This window comes from Falco biarmicus, chromosome 3 (genome assembly GCF_023638135.1).
Source record: "Falco biarmicus isolate bFalBia1 chromosome 3, bFalBia1.pri, whole genome shotgun sequence".
Lineage (NCBI taxonomy): Eukaryota > Metazoa > Chordata > Aves > Falconiformes > Falconidae > Falco > Falco biarmicus.
In genome coordinates this window covers 50,888,999-50,916,143 of record NC_079290.1, presented here as the reverse complement: position 1 = coordinate 50,916,143, position 27,145 = coordinate 50,888,999, and the positions used below count along the sequence as shown (strand labels likewise).

At 39.0% G+C, this 27,145-nt stretch overlaps 1 protein-coding gene across 3 annotated transcripts in view; it reads left to right on the top strand.

The window, feature by feature from the left end:
* Positions 1 to 1,287: 1,287 nt before the first annotated feature.
* The window catches only part of UBE2V2 (ubiquitin conjugating enzyme E2 V2), a 29,609-nt gene continuing 3,751 nt past the window's right edge, over positions 1,288 to 27,145 (top strand). The window contains exons 1-3 of one of the 3 annotated variants that reach the window (XM_056330870.1): positions 1,288 to 1,446; positions 19,779 to 19,924; positions 23,158 to 23,283. In XM_056330870.1, coding sequence (XP_056186845.1) covers positions 1,431 to 1,446; positions 19,779 to 19,924; positions 23,158 to 23,283 — 288 coding nt within the window. In that variant the 5' untranslated portion in view covers positions 1,288 to 1,430. Of the gene's footprint in view, positions 1,447 to 19,778; positions 19,925 to 23,157; positions 23,297 to 27,145 lie in introns of all 3 variants that reach the window. The other 2 variants (XM_056330872.1, XM_056330871.1) reach the window with 2 other exon arrangements.

The following is a 27,145-nucleotide window of genomic DNA, read 5'->3' as shown; positions in this document are numbered from 1 at the left end:
TTTTTATGTACGCACAGACAGCAACCACGCCATTTGATCCGTAAGAAACTAACAAAGGAAAAATGAAGGGAGGCAGACTTGTTTGTGCAAGGGTGGTAGTGACTCCTCGTTGGTGGAGGTGTTTCAGGTTAGCCGGAGGGAAAAATATTTTGCAACCTTGCTTGTCGATCCCTACCAGAAGAATCTGTAAATGATTTTTAAGGCTCTCTTTGTATAAACTGTAAAGCAAATAATGAAGTCTATTCATAAAATACGATGTTAAGAACAGCCTACGGGTGTCGTCGCTCGTTAGTGAGGTGTGTGGGGGACAGTCGTTTCTGTGAGAAGCTGCTGCTAGCGGCAGCCCAGTGCTCAGGCTGAGTCCTCGCTGCAACGTCACGGAGCCTGCGGCGGCTGCTCCCACTCGGTGGCTGCCGGCGCTGGCTCTGTGCCAGGCGCCCGCCAGCTGCCCCGGGCGCCCGCTGCCCCCACGGGCCCGGCCCGCCGCTTCCCGCACGGGAGGTGCCGGTTGGCAGCTGCCGGCGAGACCCGGGCGCGGTGCCGGCCTGCAGGGATGGTTCCCGGGTAGGGGGGGGGGAAGCTCGGCGTTGACTCCCGGGAGCCACCGAAATCGGAAATAAGAAAACTCCTTAATGGCAGTGTAGCATTAAGAAGCAGGCGTTCCTTTACTGCAGCGCTGGATGCGCGGGGGATCGCCCCACCTAACGCGCATGCCGTAGGTTTCGTTCAACCGAAATGATATAGTCCACACGTATGTTTCCGCGTTACGTTTCCCGGAAAAATCATACATATTCATTTACTAGGCGGTACTATGTTAATGAAGCGTCGCGCATGCTCCTTGCAGGTATCACAGTCTTCTAAGGGGTCTCAAACAATAGTCGACCCTATAGTCACAGCTGACCGATCACTCAAGCTTAATTTGCTTCCCTTGTATGGAGAGTCCCAGGAGGATCCAGGTTTGTTTCACTAGCTACCTACACGGGGGTCTCCTCAGCGACCCTAAGTTGTAAACGACTCTTTCCCTCTTGGCATAAAACGACACAGCCAGGGCTGTTCAGCGATCTCGCCGTGGTGACTGCACTGACACAGACCACGCAGTTGCAAAGCTAAGCCCGGCTGCCTTACACGGTGACACGGGAGCGGCCAGACCGCCGCGGGGCGGCTCGGGGGCCCAAGGCTTGGCGGGACAGCGCCGCTGGGCGGCCGCGCAGGAGGCTGGCGGTTGGGCCCGCCCCATCGGCCTCTCTAGCTCCGCCCCCTCGCCTTGGTCCCGCCCCCGACGCTCGTGCGCTCTCCCGCCCCGTCCCTTTCCCGCGCGCGCTTCCGCGCTCCGGAGCTGCGGTTGCCCTGTGGGAAGTGACGGGGTGCGTCAAGCGGAAGTGACGCGCATCGCGTGCAGGCCCGGACCGGTGCGGGGGGGTTTGGACAAGATGGCTGGATCCACAGGTCTGTGAGGGGGGCCCGGTGGGCCTGGGGCGGGAGAGCGGAGCGTTGGGCTCGTGCTCGGGAGGTGGCCCGGCAAGGGCCGGGGGGGGGTCTCCTTTCTCGGGGGGTGGGGGGCGAGCTGCCTCTGAGGGGAGCGACCGGAGCGGGTAGGAGTTATCTTCTGACAGGGGCAGAAGGGGAGCTGCGGGGGAGCCGGGCCAGGGTGCGCTCTAGACGCGGGCCCTCCCGTCTGTAGGGCAGCGACAGCCCAGTGAGAGCCTGGCCCGAGGCGTGAATGGTGAGAGAAAGGGCTCTGGTTCTGTAATGAAAGTGGTGGGGTGCTGGAAGAGAAGACTGTCTGCTGAGAGGCAGGATTGAGTCGATGCGTGTGCATACAGGGAAGGGAGGAGATGTTGCTAGCCTGGTAAAAGTGATGGAGGAAAAAGATTTGTACCAAAGATTTGTCCCAGTGTACCATCTGGTAAGTATACGAGTTGTGGGGCAGCAGTGTCTAAAATAAAGATTGGCTATTTCCCATGTTGATGCAGGGGAAAAGGAGTCGGGCCTGTGTTGTGTTTTGGAGCAAAGGTACTTCAGTTTGGTGGTTACTGCAGCATGGTGGGGAAGAGCGATGAAGCATCTTGCTGTGTCTTGCTAGACAGTCATTGGAGCCAAAGGGTCTCTCTTATAGGCAAACGGAAAGGCAAAGAGCTGTAAGTCGTACCAGGATTCCCATATCAGTAACCAGTAAAGCCCGTGTTGAGCATTTGCATGGCAGAATATTGTTGAAGGTGGTGGCAAAGAAAGGGACAAGAATATTGCTTCAGGTACTAAATGCAGAAGTTTAAGAAGCACAATTATACTGCCTCAGTTTCATGAGGGGCTTGAAATATAAAAAGACCTTTCCCCATACAAAAAGCTGAAGTCTTCAGGGCCTTTTTTCCCCTTCTTTTACCCCTGAAACTTTGTAAGTGGGATTGACAGAGTTCAGCACAGAGGAATGAAATTACCTCAGTGGTCAGTCTAGGCTGAATGTGGACCACTGATTTATTTCTGCTCCCAATCCACTGGATCATGGAGGGATTGAGATTATAGCAAAACAGAAGAAACTTCTTTGTATTGAAGCTGATTGTGGTACCTTACTGCTGATTCTGTAAGGAGAACTTGGGCAGATTTTTTTGGGGTGGGAGAGTCCTCTGCACTTGGTAACATAACTTTGGGGGTGTGGGATTTAGAGAGTGGAATTTGGTAAGGTTACAACAAACTTTGGGGCATAGAGCAGCTCTTGCAACTCTGAAAGAGCAGTCCAGAAAGATACGTTATTGCCTATGATAAACTGAACTAGAATGGATATGTTGGAGAAACTGAAGTTTCTCATGTGGAGAAAGTACTGATGGCTTTTTATGGCTATATGCACAGACGTGTGTGTGTATGTGTCTGTTTGGTTTGTTCTTTCCACATAGTATGCAGGAATTCAGATTTTTAAGACTTCGCCAAGAAGAACTGCTCTTGCCAGGAAGCTGTGTTACAGTATTTTGTGGAGGAGGGAAGGGAATGATTTGCTATAGACATAACATTTAACTCTACCTAGCTCTATGAATGTAATCTGCTCTTGCTATAGTTCAACTTGATCCTTGTTTATTTCAGAAAAAAAGAATGTTTTGGTTACATGAAGGCCAGGAATGAAATGCTAGCCCTGAGGAAGTCAACAGCAAAACTTTTACTAAGGTCAACTGTCTCAGTTTCATCCCAGAAATTCCTTTCCTGGGCTCACTAGTTCTTTGAAAAATCATGTAAAAAAATACGTGCCTTTAACAACAAATAATTTAGTTTGAAAGTAGCTGTTTTTTAATGTGTGCTAAAGAAACTGTGTATGTCAGTGTTGTATTATTGTTGAATAAGTATCTTACCTGCTTTCTAAAATCTCCTATATTGTCTAATTTTACATGTAAATATGTATGTCCTGGAAATGGGACATTTGTAAGCTGCAGTTTGATTCATCTTCCAATATTGCAACTCCATCTGCTTGAAGCTGGACCTAGGTTGTTTGTGTAGCTACTGCTGGAGCTCTGGGGAGAAACAAGTAAATTTTTTTAAAGAAGAGAAACAGCTATTTTTGATATAATTAGCTGATTTTTATATTGGTTACCTGGAGATTCATTGTGTTAATCTCTTTTGAGAATACAGAGCAGAAGATGTAATTAAGCATAGTTTCAGGTTAAAAGAAATTTTACCAAAGCATGCCATTTTAAATCTCTTGTGTAACTTGAGAGACAGATCAGTAACATCATTAAAAGGAGTTAATTCAGAAGTTAATTTCTGCATTTCCATAATTTGGGTTTTACTTAAAATTACCGTATGTGTATAGGATATAGATATACCTATCTAAAATACTAATGTCTTCTAAAATTCAGTGATCGTGTCACTAAGCAGTTAGAACTTATGTGTGAAAAGATGAGAATTAAGGCAGCAGTGTCTAATACTTTCCTCTAACTATGGGCTGCTAAAGCTTTTATCTCCTTCCCTGTCAACTGAGGGCTTCAAGAGCTTAGGGGAGGGTGAATAGGGCTAAATTAAGGCAAACTCCCCTCCGTTTGCTGAAACTGTGTACTTGAGGGGGGGTGGGGGTGGAAATCAACTGACCTACAGTCAGCTTGTAGTCACAAGCAACCTTTTTTGAAAGTGCTTTTACTGTCTTTAAAGGAGTGCAGTTAGATCCCAAACAAGTATTTTTTTTCTGTAAAATCCATACTTCTCGTTTCCAGCTATTCTGTTCTCTAAGGGTGAATTGGCTTCTTCGTGTGACTTTCGTTGCCCATGAAAAAGATCTTTTCCTTTGAATTTATATAGGATTCATTCTTTGAATAGAAATGGCACAGTGCTCTATGTCAGTGCCTTGTTTTCTTAACTTTGATTTTCACTTCTGTTTGCAAACATTTAGTGGTGGTAAAAGCGGTTCTGAGTGTGCATGAATGCAGCTGTAAAGAGGCTGATATTAAAAATGAGGGGCTAGAAATGGCCTTGAGTGTGTTCAGCCTAACTCCCTGAGTTATGAAGCAAGGACTAACTGTATTTTTCCTGGGGATTGGGGTTTTTCTTCTTGTTTGGTTTGAAAGCTCCCCCCACCCCCCCACCCCAAATCCTCCATTCAAAAAGATTCTGTAATGTGAGATAAGGTTTTGTAATACTTGCCCCTAAATCCTTAGCAACTCTTCTCCATTCCAAATCAAGCTGATGTCTGTCTGTTCTGTGCTTAGTGGGATAGGGATTGATGGATCACCATAACCTGTGTGGAAACTCCTAGATATTAAGAGCCATTCAGAGGAGTAATAAAGGAATTTATTCATAAGTAGAATGTATAAGTAATGTTTTAAAGACTGTTTTTTCCATATAGGAGTTGGTATAACTTAAGGTTTGTATCTAGAAAACTTGTGTGTTAAACTGCACAGGTAGGCTTCTCTTCACCTCTGACCTGTTGGATGCCTGTTTCCTCACTTGTGAGGTGGTTGGTTTGTTTTTTTTTTAACATGTGGAGGAAAATTGTCTGTTTTTTATCTAGTATAGTTTACCTTCAGGACTGTATTACTTCTCCCCTTTTCTCTATTATGCTTCTGTCACATTGTTCACTTATCCAGAACCTGTCCAATAAGTCAGTTTAAAAGCTGTTAGGATTTTACACTCCTTCAAGTTTGTTCCGTGTATTTATAAAGTTAGCTCTGTAAGCACAGGCTTCTTGAAGCTGCAAGTAATCAGACAAAACAAAAGAAGTAAAATACTGTATTCTGTGAGGCAGCAAGCACTCTGTGTGGGGCATTTTTCCATCCTGTCCTATGCACAAGGAATTGCTACTGTGATTGTTCTGCCTGCTTAAAAACATCTTGGCAAACCACAAATAATTTAGATGTGCTTCAGCTGGGTTGAGAACAATCTGGCTTCTAAATGACTTTTAAACTACCTATAGACCATCAGTTCTTTGCAATAGGCAGGATACTCTTGTTTCTTCTCCGAGCTTTACCTGTACCATTTTCCTGTCTTTGTTGCTGGTATTTTACAACTCTGTCTCTAAATACAAGCCCCAACTTAGGTCTTTCTGCCACACAGGCTAAACACCTTCCTTCTGAGATAAAAAAGTGGCCTACTTTGTAATCTTCTATTTGTTTTAAGAGCTTGTTTGAAATTCAAGGATGTTATCAAGCATAAGCCCATTATCTAAACTATTTTGTACATACTTGGAAAATTTTAGCCTGAATATAGATAAAACACACACAGTTTCAGCAGTTGGAGGTAGATGGACCATAAATCTAAGCATGGACGAGAAGGCTTCTCATGTGAGAGAGCTGGATTTCCAGGTCTTTTGAGTAGTTGGTGGAGTTGAAGTACATGCGTATTTGTTAAGTGTTTGTGTTTTGCCTTATGGAAAACTTTCTTAAAGGCAGTGTTAAGTACGTGCTGTGAAAGTGTTCAGCTTCATTTTATTGACAGACCTTTCCTCCCCTGTCTCCCTGCTCTTACGTGTTTTTTCATAAGACTGTAGCTTGTATTTCATCCTGACCAAAACTTTATGAAAAGTCCTAGATCAGCTTCAGCTACTCATGTCACTTAGGTTTTGTTGCCTTGCTGTCTCAATTAGCTTGTGAAAGCCTCAGCACAGATTGTGGAGAGACAAGAAGGTGCTGTGGGGAAAGCATTCAAAATGGTCTTGATTTAAGCTGTACTCAGAAGGGTTTTGCTACATGCTATCCTGCCCGAAAGAGTGTTTTTCTTTGTATTTGTCATTTGGAAGACACTGATGAGATATAATTCAAATACTACTTTGAATAAAATCAGTACAAAACCCTATGACTGTGAAGCTGTCAAACTGGTTCTGAATAACATGAGCTTCTGTTTTACAGCCTTTTTGAAAATCTGTGGTGCTTTAAGTATGTAACTAAATCATTTCTAGTTAGCATTTTGGAACAAATGGAACCTTCAACACTTAGAATTCTAAGCTCTAAATTAATTCTTTTATTTCAGAAGGATGGGAAGCTTAAACTAGGTTTTTTAAAAAAAGATGTCTAACATCTAGATAGACTCAGTATCTCCTTTTTTTTAAAAAATGTTGCATTAGACATTTAAACTGCACAAAGAAAAATCACCTCCTTTCCGTGCATTTGTGACTATTCGTAACTGGATAGTTGTGTGTTTGCAGTTTGCTTGAGTAAATCAAAAACATTTTTCCAATACATGTAAAAATAGTGAGTGTCCTTTACTCAGGATACCAACACAGTCTTAGTAAAATGTCCAGTTTTATTCATATAACTTACAATTTCTTCCTTGAAAAACTTCTAAGATTTTTCTTCTTACTGAAGTAGAATATATGTTTGTGTAAATATTAAGTAATTTGAACTTTTGAGTACCACAGCATATAGAGGATAGCAAGCTAAAATATGACTGTCATAAAAATAATGTGGGAAAATAACTTAATGGCAGTTCTTTTTACTAAATACATGGTGATTGGTAAAATTGCTGATGTACATACGCTTATGGGTATAACTGAAAGAATAACAATGGATCGTGTTAGTTATTTGATATAGATAAAGAATCTCTGTTTTGGCCTGTGGGTGGGTGCATGCTGAGTCATGTTGGAAAGGACCTTCATGCAAATATTAGAACAACTGTTTGCTAATCAATGACATAACCCGTTTTAGACAGCTTTACAGCTTTGCTAAACTAAGTCCTTGATGCTACTCTTGTTATCTGGGTCACACATTACATTCTTACTGTTAAAGCAGACCCAGTGAAAGCCATTTCATGACTAGATATTGCCCTCTGCTGGGTTCCTCTAGTCTCCCATTGCTGTCCCTTTATCTGAAAAAAAAATATATCTTACGTCATCATACTTTAAAAGATAGCTTAAAAACTATGTATTTGAAATCCTTTTTCCTCTCTGCCAACACAATCTCAGGTTTAAAATAAAACTTTCAGAGATTGAGCCTATGTGCTTACACCTTTACTTTAGCTTTTTTAGCTTTATATAGCTTTTATGTTTTTACTAGTGGGGTTAATTTGTACTGGACAAGTTTGGTGTTTTGTATTTTTTTAAGCTTCTGACAAGAGAAATTGGAAAGATTTGCCTGATAAAATCTTGATTCCTTAGACTATTAAATCACAATTAATATTCCTGGTGGTTTCTGAAATGATGGATATATTTTCTAAACCCTCTTTACTGGTTTCCTGCTTCAATTGTTTTGTACAAAATTGAAATAGTAATAAAATTCTCAGTTTTTTTGCTAATTATCACAATTCATAATCTAGCATTTCATATGCTAAAGCATATGGGAAGACAGTTGAACCATTTAATATCTCATTTATGTTTCATTCACATATAAAGGTTGCCTATAAGGAGTTAACTTTTAAACCGAAGTCAGCCTGTGCATTTCCACCCTTCACCAAAACTGCTTGGATGTCATTTGAGGAGCTGTTTAACTGTTTAATTCCTGTATGGTTTTTCTTATGGTTAGGCACAACTGGACATGCGGTGTCTGATATAACTAAACTCTTGAGTTAGCAATGGTCTTGTTTGTAACAATGAAATTATCCTTAGATATAGTATAGACTAGTGAATTTATGCCCTTAATATTGGTGCAAATTTCTGAAATGAATTTTAAGCAATTTACACAAACTTTCTTTTGGAACTGCAGTGTGGTTTAGTGAGTGGGTTTATAGTATAGTTTTGTGTTGGTGTGATAACTATTTTTTGAGGATCTTTTCGGTGGAGGTATTTTAATTACTTAAAACTTGTTCTGTGGGAGCTTTTTTTGTGGATTTTTTTTGGGTTGTTTGGTAGGTTTTTTTACTGAACTTGCTTATGCCTTCACTGTTCCATAGTCTAACAACATTTGTGTCTGTAGTGGAGCAAGCTTCTTCATTAGTGCAATTTTTATGACCATTAATTAGTAATTCCATGCCTGCAACTGTACTCAAGATGATCTTATTTGCATGAAAATGCAGAGGCAGAGTGAAACAAACTAAGTGTTGCATCTTTGCTTGCAAAGTTATTCCAATTGGAATCTCTCTCAGATTTGGACTATATTCTATGTGTGCATGTATCCAGTCTTAACTACTCTATGTGCTAATGCTTACTGACATACACGTTTTGGCTCTTACACTTCATTACTGGTGTACCTTATACAACTTTAGAATGTTTAGGGTATTGCTGCATAAAAAATCAGAAGAGTGAAGAGGTCATTTGGAAGTTGGACTGCAGGAGATGAGGAATGGAGGTTTTCAGTGAGGCATGAACTTTGGTAATGAGAGATAGCACAGAATCAGAAAAACATGCTAGTTTTGTATTTGTGAGAAAGAGCTTCTCCGTGGATGCTGGTCAACGGGTGGAACAGCTCTGATGAGTCAGATAGTTAATGGCAGCTGCATTTCCCTCTGCTGCTTTTCTGAGAAGGGTAAGACAAAAGAGGTGACAGTGGGGAGCAGGGAAGGAGGTGAGAGAGGAGTGGCCATGAGCGTGGTTAGAAGTGAGTAAAAACTAAACAGATCCTGGAGGCTGTTGACCATCACAGGAAGAGTCCTGTCTAAAAGGCTGCCTTCAGTAAATAATCTGATGCATTATGGAACAGAATTGGTAGAACTCAAAATTACTAGGAGCAATTAGTTCACTTCCTTCTGGTTATCCAAGAGGCAGGATAAAGGAAGGGGAGGACTTAGGTGAGGATGCCTTGATAATAGAGCTATTTGTTCTGTTAGTAATGTCTCACATTTACAAATATAATTAATAAAACCTAGAATTGCAGTTATTTGAAGTTATGAAGTTATACACTTGGAATGCTCACTCTGCTGGAGAGTCAAATTTGAGGTCTTGGCATCCTTAGTGTGGAAACAACAGCAACTGAAACACATTGAATTAACTGATGTCACTTTTGCAGTTTTGTTATGCTGAGATCTTTTATTCCTGCATCAAGATTTGTGGTTTAAGCCATTTTAATGTGTTAGTAAATCAGATGCATGTTCATGACATCCCAACTACTAATGCCTAAATCTATAAAAATTACTTCCCACCCCTCAAACTATATAAACTTTAATATTGTTCATATATTAAAAGCTTTATTATGATTTGCTGGTGTCTTAAGTACACTTCTTTCTTTTTGTTTTGAATTAAATGTAGGTTGGGGCCTTGTAAGGCAAAGTGGTATTATTACCTCTCCTTCCTTATGAAGCTGGCCACCTCTGTTTTGTGAATGCCCCTGGTAGGATGTATGTGAAAGGTAGAGGACTGGATAGCACCATGTGCTTCTGAGGTGGGCTCAGCCTCAAAAGTGGGAGCTGATGGGTAGTGGGCCGTACATGTGCTTATGGCCTTTCCTTTCTGAGTTGGTAGTCTGCCTGCCCCCTAAACATGCAAGTATAAAGTAAGCTCTTTTCCTTTGAGGACCTGTTGTGCTGTATTTGGCAGCTGAACTCAAAAGTATGACATGAAGCAGCTTAAGTTGTATTGAACGCAAATTTTAACACAGGGCAACTAGAACTACTACCAAAAAACCAGGTCAACATGCAACTGTCATTCTATTTAGAATTCATAATTTTCAAGTATTACTGCTGGTACATAACTGACAATGTCTTCATGTTATGAATATGCATAATGAATTTGAAAGTAAAAGTAAAAATACCTGCTTCTGTAAATCTGAGTTCCGTCTTCGGTGAAATTACTGCTTTTTTTTAAACACTAGTCTTTGTGCCCTACCCTAAAGATATAAATACCCCTTCAGCCCTCTGGACCTTTTTCCCTCTGCCAAAATGTGCATGCTAGATTGCAATAAATGACTGAAGCTTCTGCTGTATTAACATAGTTTCTCATAAGCTATATATAGAATGTTTATGGCTGTGACTAGATTAAAATATAAAGGAAATCCCTATCAAAGTTGTTTTCATGCAGCCTAACTTTAGTTCAGAACTGTGTCTGTTGGACTAACAAATGTATAATTTCACTTATGTGAAATAAATAGAGATTACCACCAATGTAATTCTGTAAAGGAATATTACTTTAGTTATATGTATATAGCTTTAACTAAAAGGTAAGTATTAAGATGAAAGTTTGTAACTTCCACACTGCTATGACTGTTTCTTGGCTCCTGCCAAGAAATGTTCCTCAGCAAGTGGTATGTCTTCATAAGAAAAAAACCCAAAACTGATGAAATGCAAACTTTACCTTCAGTGTGCTTCCTAGAATTGCACCACCTCCGTGAAGTCTTCCAACGTGTGCTTTATTTTTCTTTAATTTTTAAATATTGTAAAAGGCAAAAGAAGTTAACCAGTTACATAATCAAATTTATCATGTTATATATGTGTAAAAACGTAAGTCCTGAAAAGAAGCAGAATAGCCCATTCACTTCTTAGAAGCTCTGCTGAGTACAGGCAATTTCTTTAATTCATGCAAGATGATAATTTTCTAACATTTAGGATTATAGCAAAACTGGCTCCAAATTAATAATTATTATGATAGTAATAATATAATCCAAATTATGATAAACATTGAACACATTGAATAAATTTGTTCTATATGTGTTCATTGATGTACAGCTGTTTACTTGAGCTGTGAAAATTTACTGCTACTCATCTCTTTTCTTACTAATTCCTATAGTTAGTTGTCTTGTTTTGTTTCTTTTGGGATAAATAATGGAAATGGATTTTTACATGATTATGTCAGACCTGTTTTTGTTGAACTTCTATTCCTAGAAATTTTCCACAGGTAATCTTAGGTTAGTCCTCATGAGCCTGCAAACCTGTATTGCTGTTGCCTACAGCTTTGCCAGTTGTGGACAGTAGTAATAAGATGCTATTCAATTGATCTGACACAATGCATACTTCAGCAAAATGGGGCAGAAAGCATTCAAGATCACTGTTGTTTTTGAGGGGTTGTGCGTGATTAATTTTGGAAGCACAGAGTGCTCTGGGGTCTCTGTTTTCTGTTTTCTTCTGGTATCATCTGTCTGTACTGAGTAGCTTTAATAAAGTCCTGTATTCTTTTATCACTGATAGAGATGCATCTACTTGGTTTTATGTGACTAAATCAGTGATGACTAGAATGATTCTGTGGAAAATACTATACTTGCATTATATGGCTGTTTCATCCATACATGCTAGAATTGCTTAGTACCTTATTCGCCATCCTGATCAATGTGTATGGGCCATGTAGAAAAAATAGCGTATAGTAAATGTAGCTTTATGAATACTACTGATATATAGAATTATGGATTTGAGTTTTACTGAAGTACATTGAAACTTGGTTGGAAAACAGTTCAAAGAAGTGGAACGTACCTGTAATTCTAAGAGAGCAGAAGTTTCAATTAACAGAAATATCAAGATGTATCAAACCCTTTTAAAGAAGGTACGGTTTTCTCAGTGTGGGCTCACTGTACATTCGGTAGTGCATGGTTGAGGAGATTGAGTTCCACAGCAGCAGCTGAATGCTTTTGTAGTTACTGGAAGAACACGTATTGCTTTTCACTGAAAATGTCTATTTGCCTTGAAGAATCATGTTTTTATCATTATTGGAAACTGTGCTTTTACTATGTGTGTAGTAACGTTTCTGATTTAAAACAAAAAAAGTGTGGTTTACTATTGAATTGCTGCATTCCACTACTAACGGTAGTGATGGAGTTCTTTTGTAGGCAAAATTCCTGTGTCCAACTTCATTAATAGGCAGGTTACTAGAAATACTTCTGTTTTTTGGAGCCAGGTTACTGTGATCAACCTCAGGTAATTACCATATAATTACAGTAAACCTGGTAATACTTATTGACAGTAGGTTCCCAATAGTAAGTCACCCATTTTTTGTATGCATATTCACAGAGTATTTTGCTAGGCAAAAGAGTATGTGATATCAGCAGGGTAACTGGCAAACAAAAGTATAGATGATGTTTTTTAAAAAGTAGTTTTTTTCAGAGAACAATGTCTTCCAAAAACTTAATTCCACAGGAATATCTTTTTAGAATATGTTAGCATTTCACATGCCCTTGCTGTCTTCCCTCTCTCTTTTGTGTATTGCCCATTTCAGGGCCTGTTTAAGGTTTTGGTTGTTTTATGCTCTTTTTGTGGGTGTATGGTGTGTTTTTGTTGTTAGTACAGTATTTCAGTTTCTTGCTTTCTTTTGTCAAGGGCAAGATGCCTTCTGAATTGTTCAGGCTGAAAGGAACCTTTTATTTTCTGTGTTTCTCTTTGGATTTTTTTATTTCTTCCTTTCCTTGCCCCAGGAGAAATTGTGTTGTGGCTTTGAATTTGCAAGGCTGACATCCCTCTTCCTTTCCCTGTCATTAAAAAACACTAATTTTTCTGCCAGCCTGAAGCTGTTAAATGGGATTTGAGAGCTTTTCTTTTTGTTACCATGCTATACATATCTTTTTTTCAGTTTCTGTTAGCTGAACGTCAGTGAGCAAAAGGTAACTCATTCATTCAAAATCGTTTCTGCTACAGACTTTTCCTGACATAGCTCTTTTAACGAAGAAGAACAGTATCCCTGACAGTATCCTAGCTTGTTAATGTGTAATTTATTGATATAATTGTTCTTGGGTCTGTATTAAAGTTTGTTTTTATGGTGGTTTTGGGGAGTGTGCTGGTAGTATGGGGTATGCTGGTGTAACTATGGTAAAAGGCTCCTGGTACGGGTGTAACTTCCAGGAGTGATTGAAGCCAAGAGGTAAGGGAGTTTTTAAGAGAAACTGAATGTTGGTATTGATACTATACGTCCTGGTTTCAGCTGGGATGGAGTTAATTATCTTCTTAAGGAGCTAGTATGGTACTTTGTTTTGGCTTTGATGTGAGACTTTTCAGTTCCTCAGGCCTTGCTAGCAAAGAGGCTGGAGAGGCACAAGGAGGGGGGAGGGGACACAGCCAGGACAGCTGACCTGACCTAGCCAAGGCGGCATTCCATACCATGGGACGCCCTGCCTGGTGTATATACCCGGGGGCTGGCCGGGGCAAGCAGGTCGTTGCTCGGGCACTGGCTGGGCATCAGTCAGCGGGTGGTGAGCAGCTGCATTGTGCACCACGTGTTCCTTCTTCCTTTCCCTCTGGATTTTATTCTTTCCCTTCCCTTTTTCATTATAACTGTTATTGTCATAACTGTTATTATTGTTCTTTCGTTTTCATTCTATTTCAACTATTAAATTGTTACCTCAGCCCTCAAGTTTTACTTTCCTTTCCAACTCTCCTCCCCTTCCCTCTGGGTGAGGGGGGAGTGAGCGAGCGGCTGCGTGGTACTTAATTACCAGCTGGGGTTAAACAATGATGCTGTAATAGACAATTATTATAAAAAATAGTTTGGGATGTAACAGAAAACCTCACACTTCAGGTTGTGAGCCAATCTATGAAAAATCAGGTTTATGGCTCCCTCTTACAAGCAGCAGGGAGAAGAGCAGAGTGTAGGTTATCCCACTCTTGCCTATTACACAGTAAAGAATCGTTTGATGTGCAGGTAGCTTGGACTCCCAGCTGTATTTGAAGGAGTATGTCCATGTGAACTGTTTAAAAATGTGATTTATTATAGCCAGTGTGCTCTGTCAAATTTGACATAAGTGCGGTTGTGTGTTCTGTCTTGATGCTGATTAAATCTCTGTACTAGTGGGTGATCTGGCATTGCCAGCTGTGGAACTGTGTCTTGACATAGTAGCAAAAGCAGGTCCATCACTGGAGCAATAAAGGGGAGTTGGCTGGAAAGTTGTTTGTGCTACTAAAGGATACTGAAGATTTCCTCCTCCCCCCCCCCCCCCCCCCCTTTTTTTTTTTCCTCTCTCTGCTCCCCCCCCACCCCGGTGTTTTTTCAGGTTATAGATATTCTGGATGAAAGTGTAGCTGAAACTTCTAATGTGTGCTGTGGGATAGTGTACTGCTTGCTGCTTGCTTCTATTAATAGTTTAGAATGTGATGTCTGAAGTAGCTGCATATGTATGAAAGTAGACTCTCCTGCTTAATTTATTTACTAATTCTGACTTTATTCTTCTCTCATTGTTCCAAGGTATTAAATTCACTGTTAATTTAATGAATATCTAATAGCTACCAGTTTCTGTAGTCCAGTTTCATGCTTAAACTTCTAAATTAAAGCCCATTGGTATATGTAAGCATGACTGGGTGTTGTTTGTTTTAGGTGAAATACGTTTACTTCAACTCTTTGTGAAAACTTGGTAGATAGTGTTTGACAGTTCCTGTGTATGGTTCTGGGGGGTTGGGAGGTATTCTTGAGTAAAATCCATAGTGAGGTAAGCTTTCCAGAGAAACTGAAAAGAGGTTGGGGGTGAGGTTGCTTTTATTTTGTTTTTTAATCTTTATGAACCCAGCTATATTTTCACTTGGAGACCCTTAGTCTATCATTGCAAACAGCTGTGCTGGATGCAATGCTGTACCTAGTGGTTAGTCACAGCCTACTGAGTGGAGTTTACCAGTCCTACAGCTCAGCCAGTGATAAAAACTCCTGACTGCTTTAATCCCCTTCACTTGGAACTGAGAGGTTTTAGCTGATGGATGCCTGTTACAGGGAACTAAAACAACCTGTCTGCACTTGTCTGAAGCTGGTTAGTGGTCCCATCAGGAAGTGGAACTGGGGAGAACAGTATTTGGCAGGCCCATGGTGGTAAAAGGCTAGATGCATTTCTCTCAATTGCCAGTTTGTTCCAGAAGGTACACCTGAGGTCTGGTAGTCCGCTGAAGAATGGGGGTAGTTTCTGTGATTTCCTATTTCTGAAGAGCTGCAAACTAGAACAGAAAGATGTTGTTTCATTGTCCAAGTTCTGTAAATGAAATATTCAGATTCCATGAAGGAGTATTTCAAAGTTTTTTTAGCAAATATTTTATGTATTGCCTCAATTAGAGACAACTGCAAGTGTATGCACCATTAACATACAACTTAGGTTGTGCCTTCTAGAATATTTGAAGTGGTGGGAAGAACAAGAATTTTTTACTTTATACTTGCAACCTTAATTTCCAAAAGATCCAGACTGTCATTACCTGATAGGTAGAAGTTCTTGCAGTTGTTTTAGTGGAAAGAAAGCCCAATCTTACACGCTTGTTTTGTTCTTCAAGCTAGGTAGATTTGTATTGTGTGAAGGTTATATAGCATGACCAAGGCAAAAGTGCATGAGGGAATGCTCAGAACGGCATTAGTATTTATGTCATTTTGCTGGTAGTTTCTAGGACTGTAATTATAAAGGTAAGGGTTGTTTTTTTTATCCACTGTGTTAATTTTTAAAGTATTCCATGTCACCAGAAATTTTATCAACAGTGGTTTTCCAATAAAGCATTCAGTAGTGACTTCAATTGAAGTATTGAGGATAAAATGTTAATCATGTATGCCAGGGCAATAGAAGCAGTTTAGTGGGGTCTTTTTGGTGTGTTTTTGTTTGGTGGTTTGTTTTTTTTTGGGTTTTTTTTGTTTTTTTTCCAAGCTAGGAAATAGTGATCTGGTAATCCTTTGTTGCAAAAAGCTCTAGTAGATGTTTATAGTTAAGATGTGCACAGCTTGTTGTTCTGCCCCTCTGACGTCTGTTGACTGATCAGGGTATCTGGGAGAGGTGGTCCAAATTTTAAATACAGAATTGCATTAAAGAAAGTGTGTTGGGTCTGGCTGAGGACCATAGCACCCTCCTAGTGCTGCGCTTGTGTTGGTAGCTGGAAAGGTGGTGATAACGCACCAGTGTCTTGGCTACTGCTGAGCAGCGCTCGCACAGCATCAGGGTTGTCTGCCCAACCTTCCCCCCATCCTCACCAGCAGGCTGGGGGTGGGCAAGATCTCAGGAGGGGACATAGCCAGGACAGCTGACCCAAAGTGACCAAAGGGCTATTCCACACCATATGATGTCTGCTCAGACATAAAGTTAAGAGAAAGGAGGAGGAAGGGGGGGCATTCATTATTTACAATGTTTGTCTTCCAGAGCAACCGCTATGTGTACTAAAGTCCGCCTTCCCGGGCATCCCCATGCCTGCTGATGGGAAGTAGAGAATAACATCTTTTGTTTTCCTTTTCTTCCACGCATGCAACCTTTGCTAGTGCTGCATTAAACTGTGTTTGTCTTGACCCACAAGGTTGTGGTTTTTTTCCCATTTTCTCCACCTGCCCCTGTTCTGCTGAGGAGGGGAGTGACACAGTAGCTTGGTGGGCACCTGGCATCCAGCCAAGGTCAACCCACCACAGAAAGATCTTGCACATTTCTTAGGAACTCATAAATAAAGGAATAGAATATGTTTGCAGAAGTGAACTAAGTACCTTAAATATAGAAGTACTCTTACAAAATGGTAGTTTTATCTTGATTTATACAATCATTTCTGGTCACCCCAACTCAAATGTTGTAGGATTGTGTAACTTTCTGAAAGGGAACCTGTTTGAACATAACTTTCATGCAGTTTTGAAAACTAACATTTATTTTTTTCTGGGAGTGTTTTTAATGGGTTGGAATCTCAGTAGGGTGGTGTGGTGTGGGTTTTGTGGGCTTTTTTTTTTTTTTTAAACACCAGGTGTGTTGACTCTTAAATACAGAGTAGCGTTTTGCTACATAGTTCTAGCACTGATAGGAATGTTAGTGTGAGGAGCATGGCATTTGCTGTCAGATAGTTTTGTCTCTTTTTAGAGCAGATCAGAAACCTTTAGAAAATAATTTAGAAGCCCTTCACTGCTCCCCTTGGGCAGTTAGGGGATCTAGTGAGCACAGACAATGCAGTGGAAAAAATGTGATGAACACAAGACAGTCATGAAGGGTTGTTATTTTCTAACAGCTGTCATCTCCTATAGTTCAGTGTGTTGTGTACAATTTTATGATAGAACTGAGCCAGTCCAATGGCTTTTTGCTACATAAAGCTCCCTTATCCGCATCCATGGTTTTGCAAAGGAAGGCACTGAAAGACACAGCAGTCAGCTCTGGCATTTGTTGATCTTGCTTTCTGAGTAAATTTGATTAACTGGTTGGATTTCACTTTTGCCTGAAGAAAAAAGACGTCTTTTTGCTAAATTAGTGTGCCAAAGTGGGTAATAGAGGAGCCTGTTAAGTGCAAGAGCAACATAGTTTTGGGAGAAGGCATAGAATGTCTTCTCCCCCGGCTGTGAGCAGTTGGGTTGTCTCAGCTGCACTGCAAGGTAGTAATGATCAGAAACAAACTTAAAGCCTGTTTGCTACTGTCTTTATGTGCTTTTTAAAGAGGTGAATTCTAAATCAGAAGTTCTGCAGTCAGAGCAAGCATTCTGAGAAATGGTGGAATTTAGAATCCAATCATTATCTTCTCCTGGGGCTTAAGTACATGGGGTTTGTGGGTGGGGGTTGTTTGTGGGGGTTTTGTGTTTGAGGCTCCATGTACCAGTCAGAAACTATTCAGTCATGTGATGCAAACCATGAAGTTTAGTAGAAGTTTATTCTGCTGGTTTACTTATTTTATAAAAAAAGATGAGCATTAGTCTTTTACTGCCAGATTTGATTCCAGAGAATGTATGAATATGGAGCAAAAATAAATGTCTTGTGCTCTATAATGTGACAGAAGCATGATTGTCAGTTCTCATCCCTAGCCTGAACTGGATATGTAAATGTACAGATCTAATGGTAATAACAAGTCAGGATGGGACCAGAAGAATGGGCAAATGAATTTCAACAAAGCTTTTTAAAAGGAAGTATGCCAGCTGATCTGCTCCTTGATGTACTGTGCTAGTGCTTTCAGGTAATCTTATGTGAACTCTTATCTGTGAAAATAAGCTTCCAGAGTAGTTTGACTCCATTAAAACATATTTTTACATTGAGGTTATCTGAGTTTTTGCTGCCATGGCTGCACTTTCATGCTAGTTCTTAGATCTCTCTGTGAGCTGGGCTGGTTTGTTAAGCTGTCAGGAGACTAACCAAAATGTATAATCTTCTGCTCAGTTAGCAAGCTGAAGTAGCTCATTATGGCTCAGATGAGTGGCAATACCAAAGTTGGAAGGAAGGTGAGGCCATACATGAGTGATTTAATTTCCTTGTGCTATCTTGATAACTATACTCTTCATGCTTTTCCCTGGGGATTTGGAAAACTTGGAAGCAATAACTTCTGCAATTTTTAGGAGCCTCTCTCTTGTCAGCATTATTTAAAAAAAAAAAATGTTTTAAACACAGTTTGAGAGAAACTGCAGTTGTGAGATAAGCTGTTTGAACAGTTTTGGAAGGGTGTTTTATCTATTTACCTATACTGGCCCATATGCATATATATTGACTAAATAATCATATTGTGTCCTATTGGTCTTAATTTTTTTTCTCAGAGACCACTTGTAATACAGGATAGGGTAATATAAAACCTGAAATCCCAGCGACTGAATAACTGATATGAAAAACTGTTTTCTTTGATCCCCATCTTTTTCAAATTTGCATAGTATGTATTCCTTGCTAAGAACTTTGTGTGTACCCAGTCTTAGAGTTTTAGTTTTATAGAGTACCTGGATTCTTCTGGTACAAGAAAGGTTTTGTAGTAAAAAACATGGAAAACACAATAGCTGTAAGTAGCTATGAGAAAAAATATATAGCTATAAGCAGCTATAAGAAAACTGAAGGTTGATTGTATTGTAATATTGGTACTACATAATTGTGTATATTTTATATGAAAATAAAAGCATACTATGATTGAATGCACAAGTGTTAATTAGCTTTGTTCCCTACATCAGTGCTGAAATACCATTTTAGCTTCTGTGATGTCAAGCAATTAAGCATCCACTTGTTTAATACCAATCAATATCTGTCTATTTTCATGTATTACAGTCATAATTCAGTAATTATAGTTCAGTAAGTGAGTATTCCTCGGCTCTCTTTAGGGGAAGTACATCTTCATGTTCTGTTGCGAATATGTCATTATCACTCTTCAACAACTTAATCAGTTTTCAGATAGTAGTGTTTTTTAAATCAAATGAAATCAAGATGTTTCAAGATTTCTCTTAAAGTTTGCATTTATTAAGGTCATTTGTGTTAAATGTTGCATTCTTTAATTATTTCTGGAGGGAATTTGCCACATGAATTTTATGTGGATTCTAGTTGATTAAATCTTTGATAGACAGGAAATTGGTTTTGAAATGTACTGACTCTGAACAGTACTGTTCTTGGGAAAGAGCATCTGAATTAAACCATCTCAAACGAAAGAGGCCTTTCTTATTTTCTCTTTTATAATTTGTATTGCTGTCACTTGGTAGTAACTAGCTTCCAGTGGTTACTTGCTTCAACACAATTTGAGTGCTAAATAAATTCACGCAGGAAATCCCTGTTTGGCTTTGAAAGTATATTCAGCAGTTGCTAGTACATAGCATATAAAAGCAATAAAATAGTTTACCTTTTCCTTGATGTGAGCAGTATTAATTATTTTCTCCTTTTATCTAGTTAAAGTACCTCGTAATTTTCGCTTGTTGGAAGAACTTGAAGAAGGGCAGAAAGGAGTAGGTGATGGTACAGTAAGCTGGGGCCTTGAAGATGATGAAGATATGACACTCACCAGATGGACAGGAATGATTATTGGGCCACCAAGGGTAAGTGTCATGAATTAAAATATCTTTTTTAAGTTTTTAGGCAATGCCAAATGCAAAAAAAAAACCCCAACAAACCAACCCCAAACCATTATTTTTCTACAGTGTAAAGGATTAGTTAAAATTCAGTGTATGAAGTTGTAGAAACACTGTGTTTGTATTAGAATTCATCACTTCCTGGCATGTTAGTAAGTGTTTTCAGTTGTGATTTGAGACTTACTACCGAGTTTGGAATATATTTAGTCTGTATTTCCACCATTACTGCACGTAAGTATACAGTGATAGTACAGTAAACAGGATAACTGTCTTTCCACAGTTTATCGTATCTGCCTAGTAATTTCAGTTATGTAGTAAACTGGCAGTATATTTTCAACTTTCACAAGTTTTATCAAATAGTCTTTCAGTATAGCAGTTTATGCATTTCAGTTGAATCTTGCCTAAAGACCAAGCAGTTTTTCATTACTTCTATTAAGATAAAGTACATACACAAAGTTCAAAACCTTCTGACCTTCTAAGTTCTGTAGGATGTCATCTAGACTGATAAAACCTGCAAGAGATGTAACCATCTCCTGTGTCTGAGTATCGTTCCCGTCAGATATGAATGGACACATCTCTACTTGACTTTTGTGCATGCTTTTTCATGAGCTACCATATGATGCAAAAGATCACTGTGTAAATGAGAACTTCAAATGAGTATACATCAGGTAGCTGTAAGTTAGCATATATTTTTCACTGCTAACATGAGGTTACTGCCATGTGTGTCCTTCAGTACTGCAGGACTTACTGGAAGAACTATCCAAAACAAGAACTGAGATCAGAACTTGGCCTCAGTGAAGATGCCTTCCACAGTAAGAGTTCCATAGACGCAGTGTAATTCAAGTTCCTTGTGGAAGTCAGAGTTAGTTGCAACTTGCACAGACTGTTTTGAACATCTGCATAATTGTGCTGAGCTTCTAAGATTTGGGTGCATTTGAGGAAGAACCAATCTGAAATACAAGCGTAATGATGGTACACTTTGGATGGTAGCTTGTGTGGAATCACAGTGTTTAAATACATTTTGAAGAAAATTTGTAGTCTTATGGGTTTTGAAAAGAACTTGCAAATATGAGCTAAGTAGTGCCTCCCTGACTCTCCAAATAGCCTTCAGAACTGCCTGTGACTGCTTTCTGGTTCAATGTAAGGTAGATGCCCAGCACATCTTTGAAGGGAGCGATTATTATGTAGGACCTAATATGTTTTAAAAAATAAATAAAAAAAGAAACCAACCTGGGAGTTACTTTTAATTCTGGTCAATTTATATTGCTGTCATTTTACTTTCTTTATGAAACAGTGCACGCAAGTAATATTTTGGGCAAGTAATACATTTTGGAGATATGTAGTCTTGCTGATAGAATGACTTGCAGTATGTGGTGATTGTAGGAAGTGAAAGCCACCGGCTCCCAAGCCAGTGGTGGCACCTTTAGTTGAATTGCATATTCGATTTCAGGATTTGTAGAAGATGGATGTTTTTGGAATTGCTTGAGTTCTGTAGACAGCATGCAGTTAGTCGGAACACAGAGAAGGTTGCTAATAATGTCCATGTTATTATATATATATTATATAATAGATAATACATACAATACATGTCTTCACATATATGGCTTCTCTAGAGCTGTGCAAAAATTGCTTATCAGTTTTTTTTTTTTTCTTGATTCATTTGAAACGTGAACCAGCATGGAGGGAGGAGGGGAAGATTTCGTTTAGATTAAAGGAAACATTTTTCTGACTCCCAAAAATGAGGTTTTAGGCTTTTTGAGGAGCGGGCCAGGGATGCTTGGCTTGCAGGAAAGCAGTGACTTGAAAAACTGAGCAAAATTGAGAAGCCACCTGGTTAGGAATAAAGGAATGAGAATGAGTGCTGTTCTTAGGATTTTTCAGAGTTGTGAGTAGCGTATATACATTTTTGCCTCTTTCCACTGTAACGGACTGCATCCCTCTCGAAGGAAGTAAATTGTTTTATCTGAGAGAATAACGAGAATTTCTGTTGCTGTGTTTTCTTGCAGTAGGGGCAGCTATGTTACCTGTAGCAGGACAAGATTACTTTCATTGGGCCTTTAGCTTTTAATGTGAAAGAATAATAGAAAAACCTTTTTTCTAACAAAGGATGTCCTGCTTTGCCTTGTTTCTTTCTGACCTACATGCTGCTTGGTCTCTGTGGCTCCTTGAAATTATAGGACATGGTTAGGGTACTTCAGTACTCCAGTTCCCACTCTGCCTTGACCACAAAATGGACTGTCATTTGATAGCTTGACTGCATGATTGATACTTCTACTCTGAGAGAATGACAGCTGGCTGATACAGAACAGCTGAAAGATGGTGCTTCTGGAAAGTTCAGAGGCATGTTACTGCTCTTCATGTTAGCTGTTACGTGTTGTGCCACTGGAAAGACAGGTATAGAAAATGGGTTTATCTTCCTTTTGGAACACAGAGGTATGTGCATCCGTGACCAGCAAAGCCACTGATACTTTTAGTTGTGCATGGCCTACTTGACAAGATTAAAAAAATGATAGGACTGTATTCATTTATAATTGGACTTTCAATGAAATAATTTGCACTTACAATGATCAGTTCCATGGTCACTTTGTAGTGATGTCTCTGCAAACAAGCTGTCACTTTACTGTCCAAAGTTCCTAAATCCTCTAGTAAACCAAACAGTCTTCAGCTGTGAAGTCTTAGATATCTGTTGGAATGTTAATTACCTCCAGAATATGTTTTTTGCAAATACTGTTTTTGTCTTGTACTTGGTTGTGTCTTAACTGCTGGGTTATTGGCATCTTTGTCTTTCTCCATTTCTATTTTTTTTTTCAGATAGGTTTTTTTTTTAACAGGGGAAAGCGGTAATTTTCCTAAAATTATTGATTTTTCTTTTAGCCCCCTACTGTGCCAAAGTTGTTTTAGGAATGCAGGTGGGTAGGAAGGATAAGGGTAAATGTGAATTAAAAAGGATTTTATTATCTTAAAACTTCTGTATGGTATAGTCAATAAGTAGTGTAATTTATACATATTTATCAAGTAATCAATGTAACTAAAACAGTGGAATATCAGTCAGTAATCCAAGACCATCAATTGGACATAATAACAGATTTATAATTATTTCATATTTCTTAATCTTTATTCTTCTTGCCTTTGCTTTTTTTTAATGATTTATTAATATCAGCTTTCAGTAAGATGCATTAGTCTGTCTTTTTGCTTTCTAGACAAACTATGAAAACAGAATATACAGTCTGAAAGTAGAGTGTGGACCTAAATATCCAGAAGCACCTCCTACAGTTAGATTTGTAACTAAAATTAATATGAATGGAATAAATAATTCCAATGGAATGGTAAGTTGAAATGGTAAGATCAACCATGTTGTTAATCTGTACTATAAATTATTTCTGTGAAAAACACAGGTGAGGAATATGCTTGTTGGACATAGCTTTCATATTTAAATTTTCCAATATAAGTACTAGTTTAAGTCAAATTTTGGTTGCCTACTACTACACATCTTCAGGTATTTACAGTATGTTAGTGGTTCTTGGTGGCTTATCAATGAGATGAACACTATCTATAGTATTGAAACAGTTGTTTCTTTTAAATGAAGCTGGATATTTTAGTTTTGAACAGAAAAGTGTTCAAGCTGTGTGTAGGTATCTCCCTTGTAATACTCTTGTAAAAGGGGATTAGATTCATATTGTAACAGGAGTATTACAAACTTTTTCTGATGTTTCCATTAATAAAAAATGGAGGTTATTCCTGATGAGTCTCTGGAGGTAGCAACTCATCTGTAATGAACTGATATATTTAAACTCTTACTTTCTTTGTAGTGGGTTTATTCAAATCTAGGGTGATTGTGAGCTTCAGTCTTAAGATCTTTTGAAATAGATAGTCTTAACTTTCATTTCAAAGATCAATTTGCAATAAGATACTTTCACTGATCCAGCCCTTAGGGTGGGATGAGTGATGATAGCACCTCAAGCAAGTTTGTTACTCCATTATTTACTAGCACTTTAATGCTGTGAGTAAGGCTGACATACCTCATTGCTCAGTGGAAAAAGGTGTGAACTGTCTTGTATTTACAGTGATATATGTGTATATTGGCAGGAAATGCAATAATATATCACACTCATCTGTTTGTTTGTCTTTAGCGAATGCAGAGTAATTGGGTTAAGGTAATAGTTAACATGGAGTCAGAGAGCGTGTTTGGATTTTAAATAATATGTAAGATTTAAAAGAAAGATGGACTTGCATTTGTGTGATTAACAGTACTGAAATGTGAAGCTTAAGTATCTCCATGACTGTAGGTGGAGGGTGAGGCTCTCAGGGGTTCACTTCAGCTGCTGTAGGGTGGTGAGCAGCTGGTCATCCAAAGCCAGTGCACTAACACTTCAGACAATCTAAAATTAATTTGAAAGGACTTTTTGTGTATAATTTTACTCTAACTGAAGATTTTATTAAAACTGCTATCTACAAACCAGCTCTTGTTCTTCATCACAACTATGGCTCATTGCCTAAGTATATGTGTTTATTAAGAAGTTGTGACTAGCAAAAGCTGGCAATCTGGAATGCAGCAGAGCTTTTAGTATGTTTATCATACTTTTTTCATACCTCTCCCTAGTAACATCTATTATTCTTAATCAGCAAAGAAATGTGGTCTCATTGCTTCATCTGTGCATGCCTGAGAGTAGAGGTGTTGGTTCCTGGAAGCAGAATCCCAAACTTGTGCCTGAAGGCTCATATTTACTGAGCCAGTTGACTTGAGCTTTTGTTTGGAGAAGTCTATTATGCTTGCTCAGCTTGCTGAGGAATAGTGAGTATTGTGACAGGAAATTCACCTGGTTGTTTTAAAAGTACTGTTAAAATCCAGTCATTGCTGCAGGTGTGTTTGATTTTAATAAGTTTGTAAGCTTATACAAAACCTTCATTCAGTTTTTCCCCAACTAGTGTGTCTTACGAAGTGTTTGCTATGCAAATGCATACCTTATTTTTTTAGTAGACTTAAATAGATTTGACTAGATAGTATTTTTAATGAAAACAGTTTCGTAACTAATGAATTTTAAACACAGGTACTATGCAATTTTTAAGGTGCCCATTGTCCTGGTGTGTTGCATTTTAGCTTATTTGACTGTTGTGCTTGCTAGAATCTGTCAGATAAACTGGGGGCACATTTAGCATCCTGGAACAGTTCACGTTGCTGCTTCCTGTTTTAGTTCCTTCTTGTTTCTTCCAAGCTGCTCTCCCACTGTATGATTAATTGTCATTTGATGGATCATTAAGTGGTTTTCTGCATTCTTTGAAGGAATGATAGGGTTGAGTTTTCAGACAACCTCTACTATCCATGTTTCTGCATGCATCCTGTTTTTTTTATGCGTGGTCAGCTTTTGATTACATTCCTTATAGATGTCATGAAAAAGTTGGTGACTTGCAGAAAAGAGACCCGAGATAAACAGTAACCAAAATGGCATGTTGTAGCAGGATTGCCATGCTATTCAAAACATTTGTAACATTAAGGTATGCTTTACAGGAGACCTGTGCCATATAACACCTGAAGAGAAGTAGGGCCCCCAGCATGAGTTTAGAGGGGGATAATTTCTGTGGAGTTCGAGAGTGAGTGGTGGAGGGGGGTAGATGGATATGTGCTAGAGGTACTGGGATATAAGGAAGCTAGTCTCCTTGCCTTGTTGGCAGCAGTTCTCAGCCTTTTTGGCTTACAAGTAAGTCCCTTTACACTTTGCATGAAAAGTGCATTGTGTGTAATGAATTTATCAATGCTGACAGCTACAAGCTTATTGACTTTTTTGGTTGATTTTCCAGAGAGAGGAGTTTTGCTAGTAACTTCCACCAGCATATCTTCAGGGATCCCTGAGACTGCCGTTTGATAAATTTAACGCGGGAAAGGAGAGGGTTGCTTCAGAAGTATTTTGTCTCAAAAGACTAAACTTAGGTGCTCTGAATCGCCCTGTTAAATTGCTTTCCTTATCTGCAGGTTAGTTTTTGAGGTTATCTGCTTTTCAGTTTACCTCTGGAACTACTGCTGTTGTATACAGAATTAGGGTACCAAGTTCAAAAAAGCTAGTCCATGTACTTATGTAGGGCCAGACAAAATGTCTTTATATGCTAATGGCATCACTGTTGTAAAACTGCATTTAAATTGTCATTCTTAATGCTGTGGGGTCTCTTCTCTTGGAGACTTGTGCATCTAGTACTAATAAAACACAGGTTGCATTCTGACATGCTGTTTATTTTCCCATGGTCTTTTGAGAATGTCTGATTTTTGCATCTGTGAGAGTGCTCTTCAGCAGTCTGTTTTGCAGGATTTGCAATCACTTCTGTTCATTTAAATGTTATTTACAGCTGGAAAGAATTGTTTCCTTTAAACTCACTTGAGACTGTCAGCTATAAACCTGTAAACTATTGTCCAGTTATTGCTTTGCATATGTTTATTGTAGACTAAAGCAGTTTGCTACTTCTTGAAGTTAAGATACTGGGAAGATTATAAACACTGAATATATATTGTATAAAAATATTTGTAATAATTTCAGTTGAAAATTAAATGTCAGAAAAAATTATGCATTATACATATTGCTTCTTGTGCTGCTGTTTAAGGATTTACAGTGGTGTACCCCCAGAAGAAAATAGGCTTCAGGTTGCAGTTTTCAGTTTTATTTGCTTTTACATGACCTTGAAATTTCTCCTTCTGTGTCCCAGGATGTGTACTTTCATATTACTTAATGCTTTTTGTGTGATTTGAACATAGTTTGTTTCATTCTTCCAAATATCTTATTATTGTTCTTCATAAAGGGAATTTATTGTGCCCTAACTCAGAAATAAATTCTGCAACACACAGAAAATGGAACCTGAGCCAAAATCTTTACTGCTGCAAGATGTCAAGAAAAAAGTTGGTGACTTGCAGAAAAGAGACTTGAGATAAACAGCAACAAAAATGTCATGTTGCAGTAGTCTTAACTCGGAAAACATTCATAACATTGTTAAAGCAGAGTTTACAGTCTGTGAGTATGTTGTTACAAATTCCTAGCCAAGAAAGAAAAGCTGGAGGAGCTTACTTTTAAGTGATCAGGTTTCATATTCCAGTACATCCAGTGTATATAGAATTGCATTGTCTGAACAGCACTGGTGACAGACTGCTGTGTGCTGTAATTGAGACAGATCTCCAGACTTGAGAGAGCCTACAAAGGAAGAGCTGAG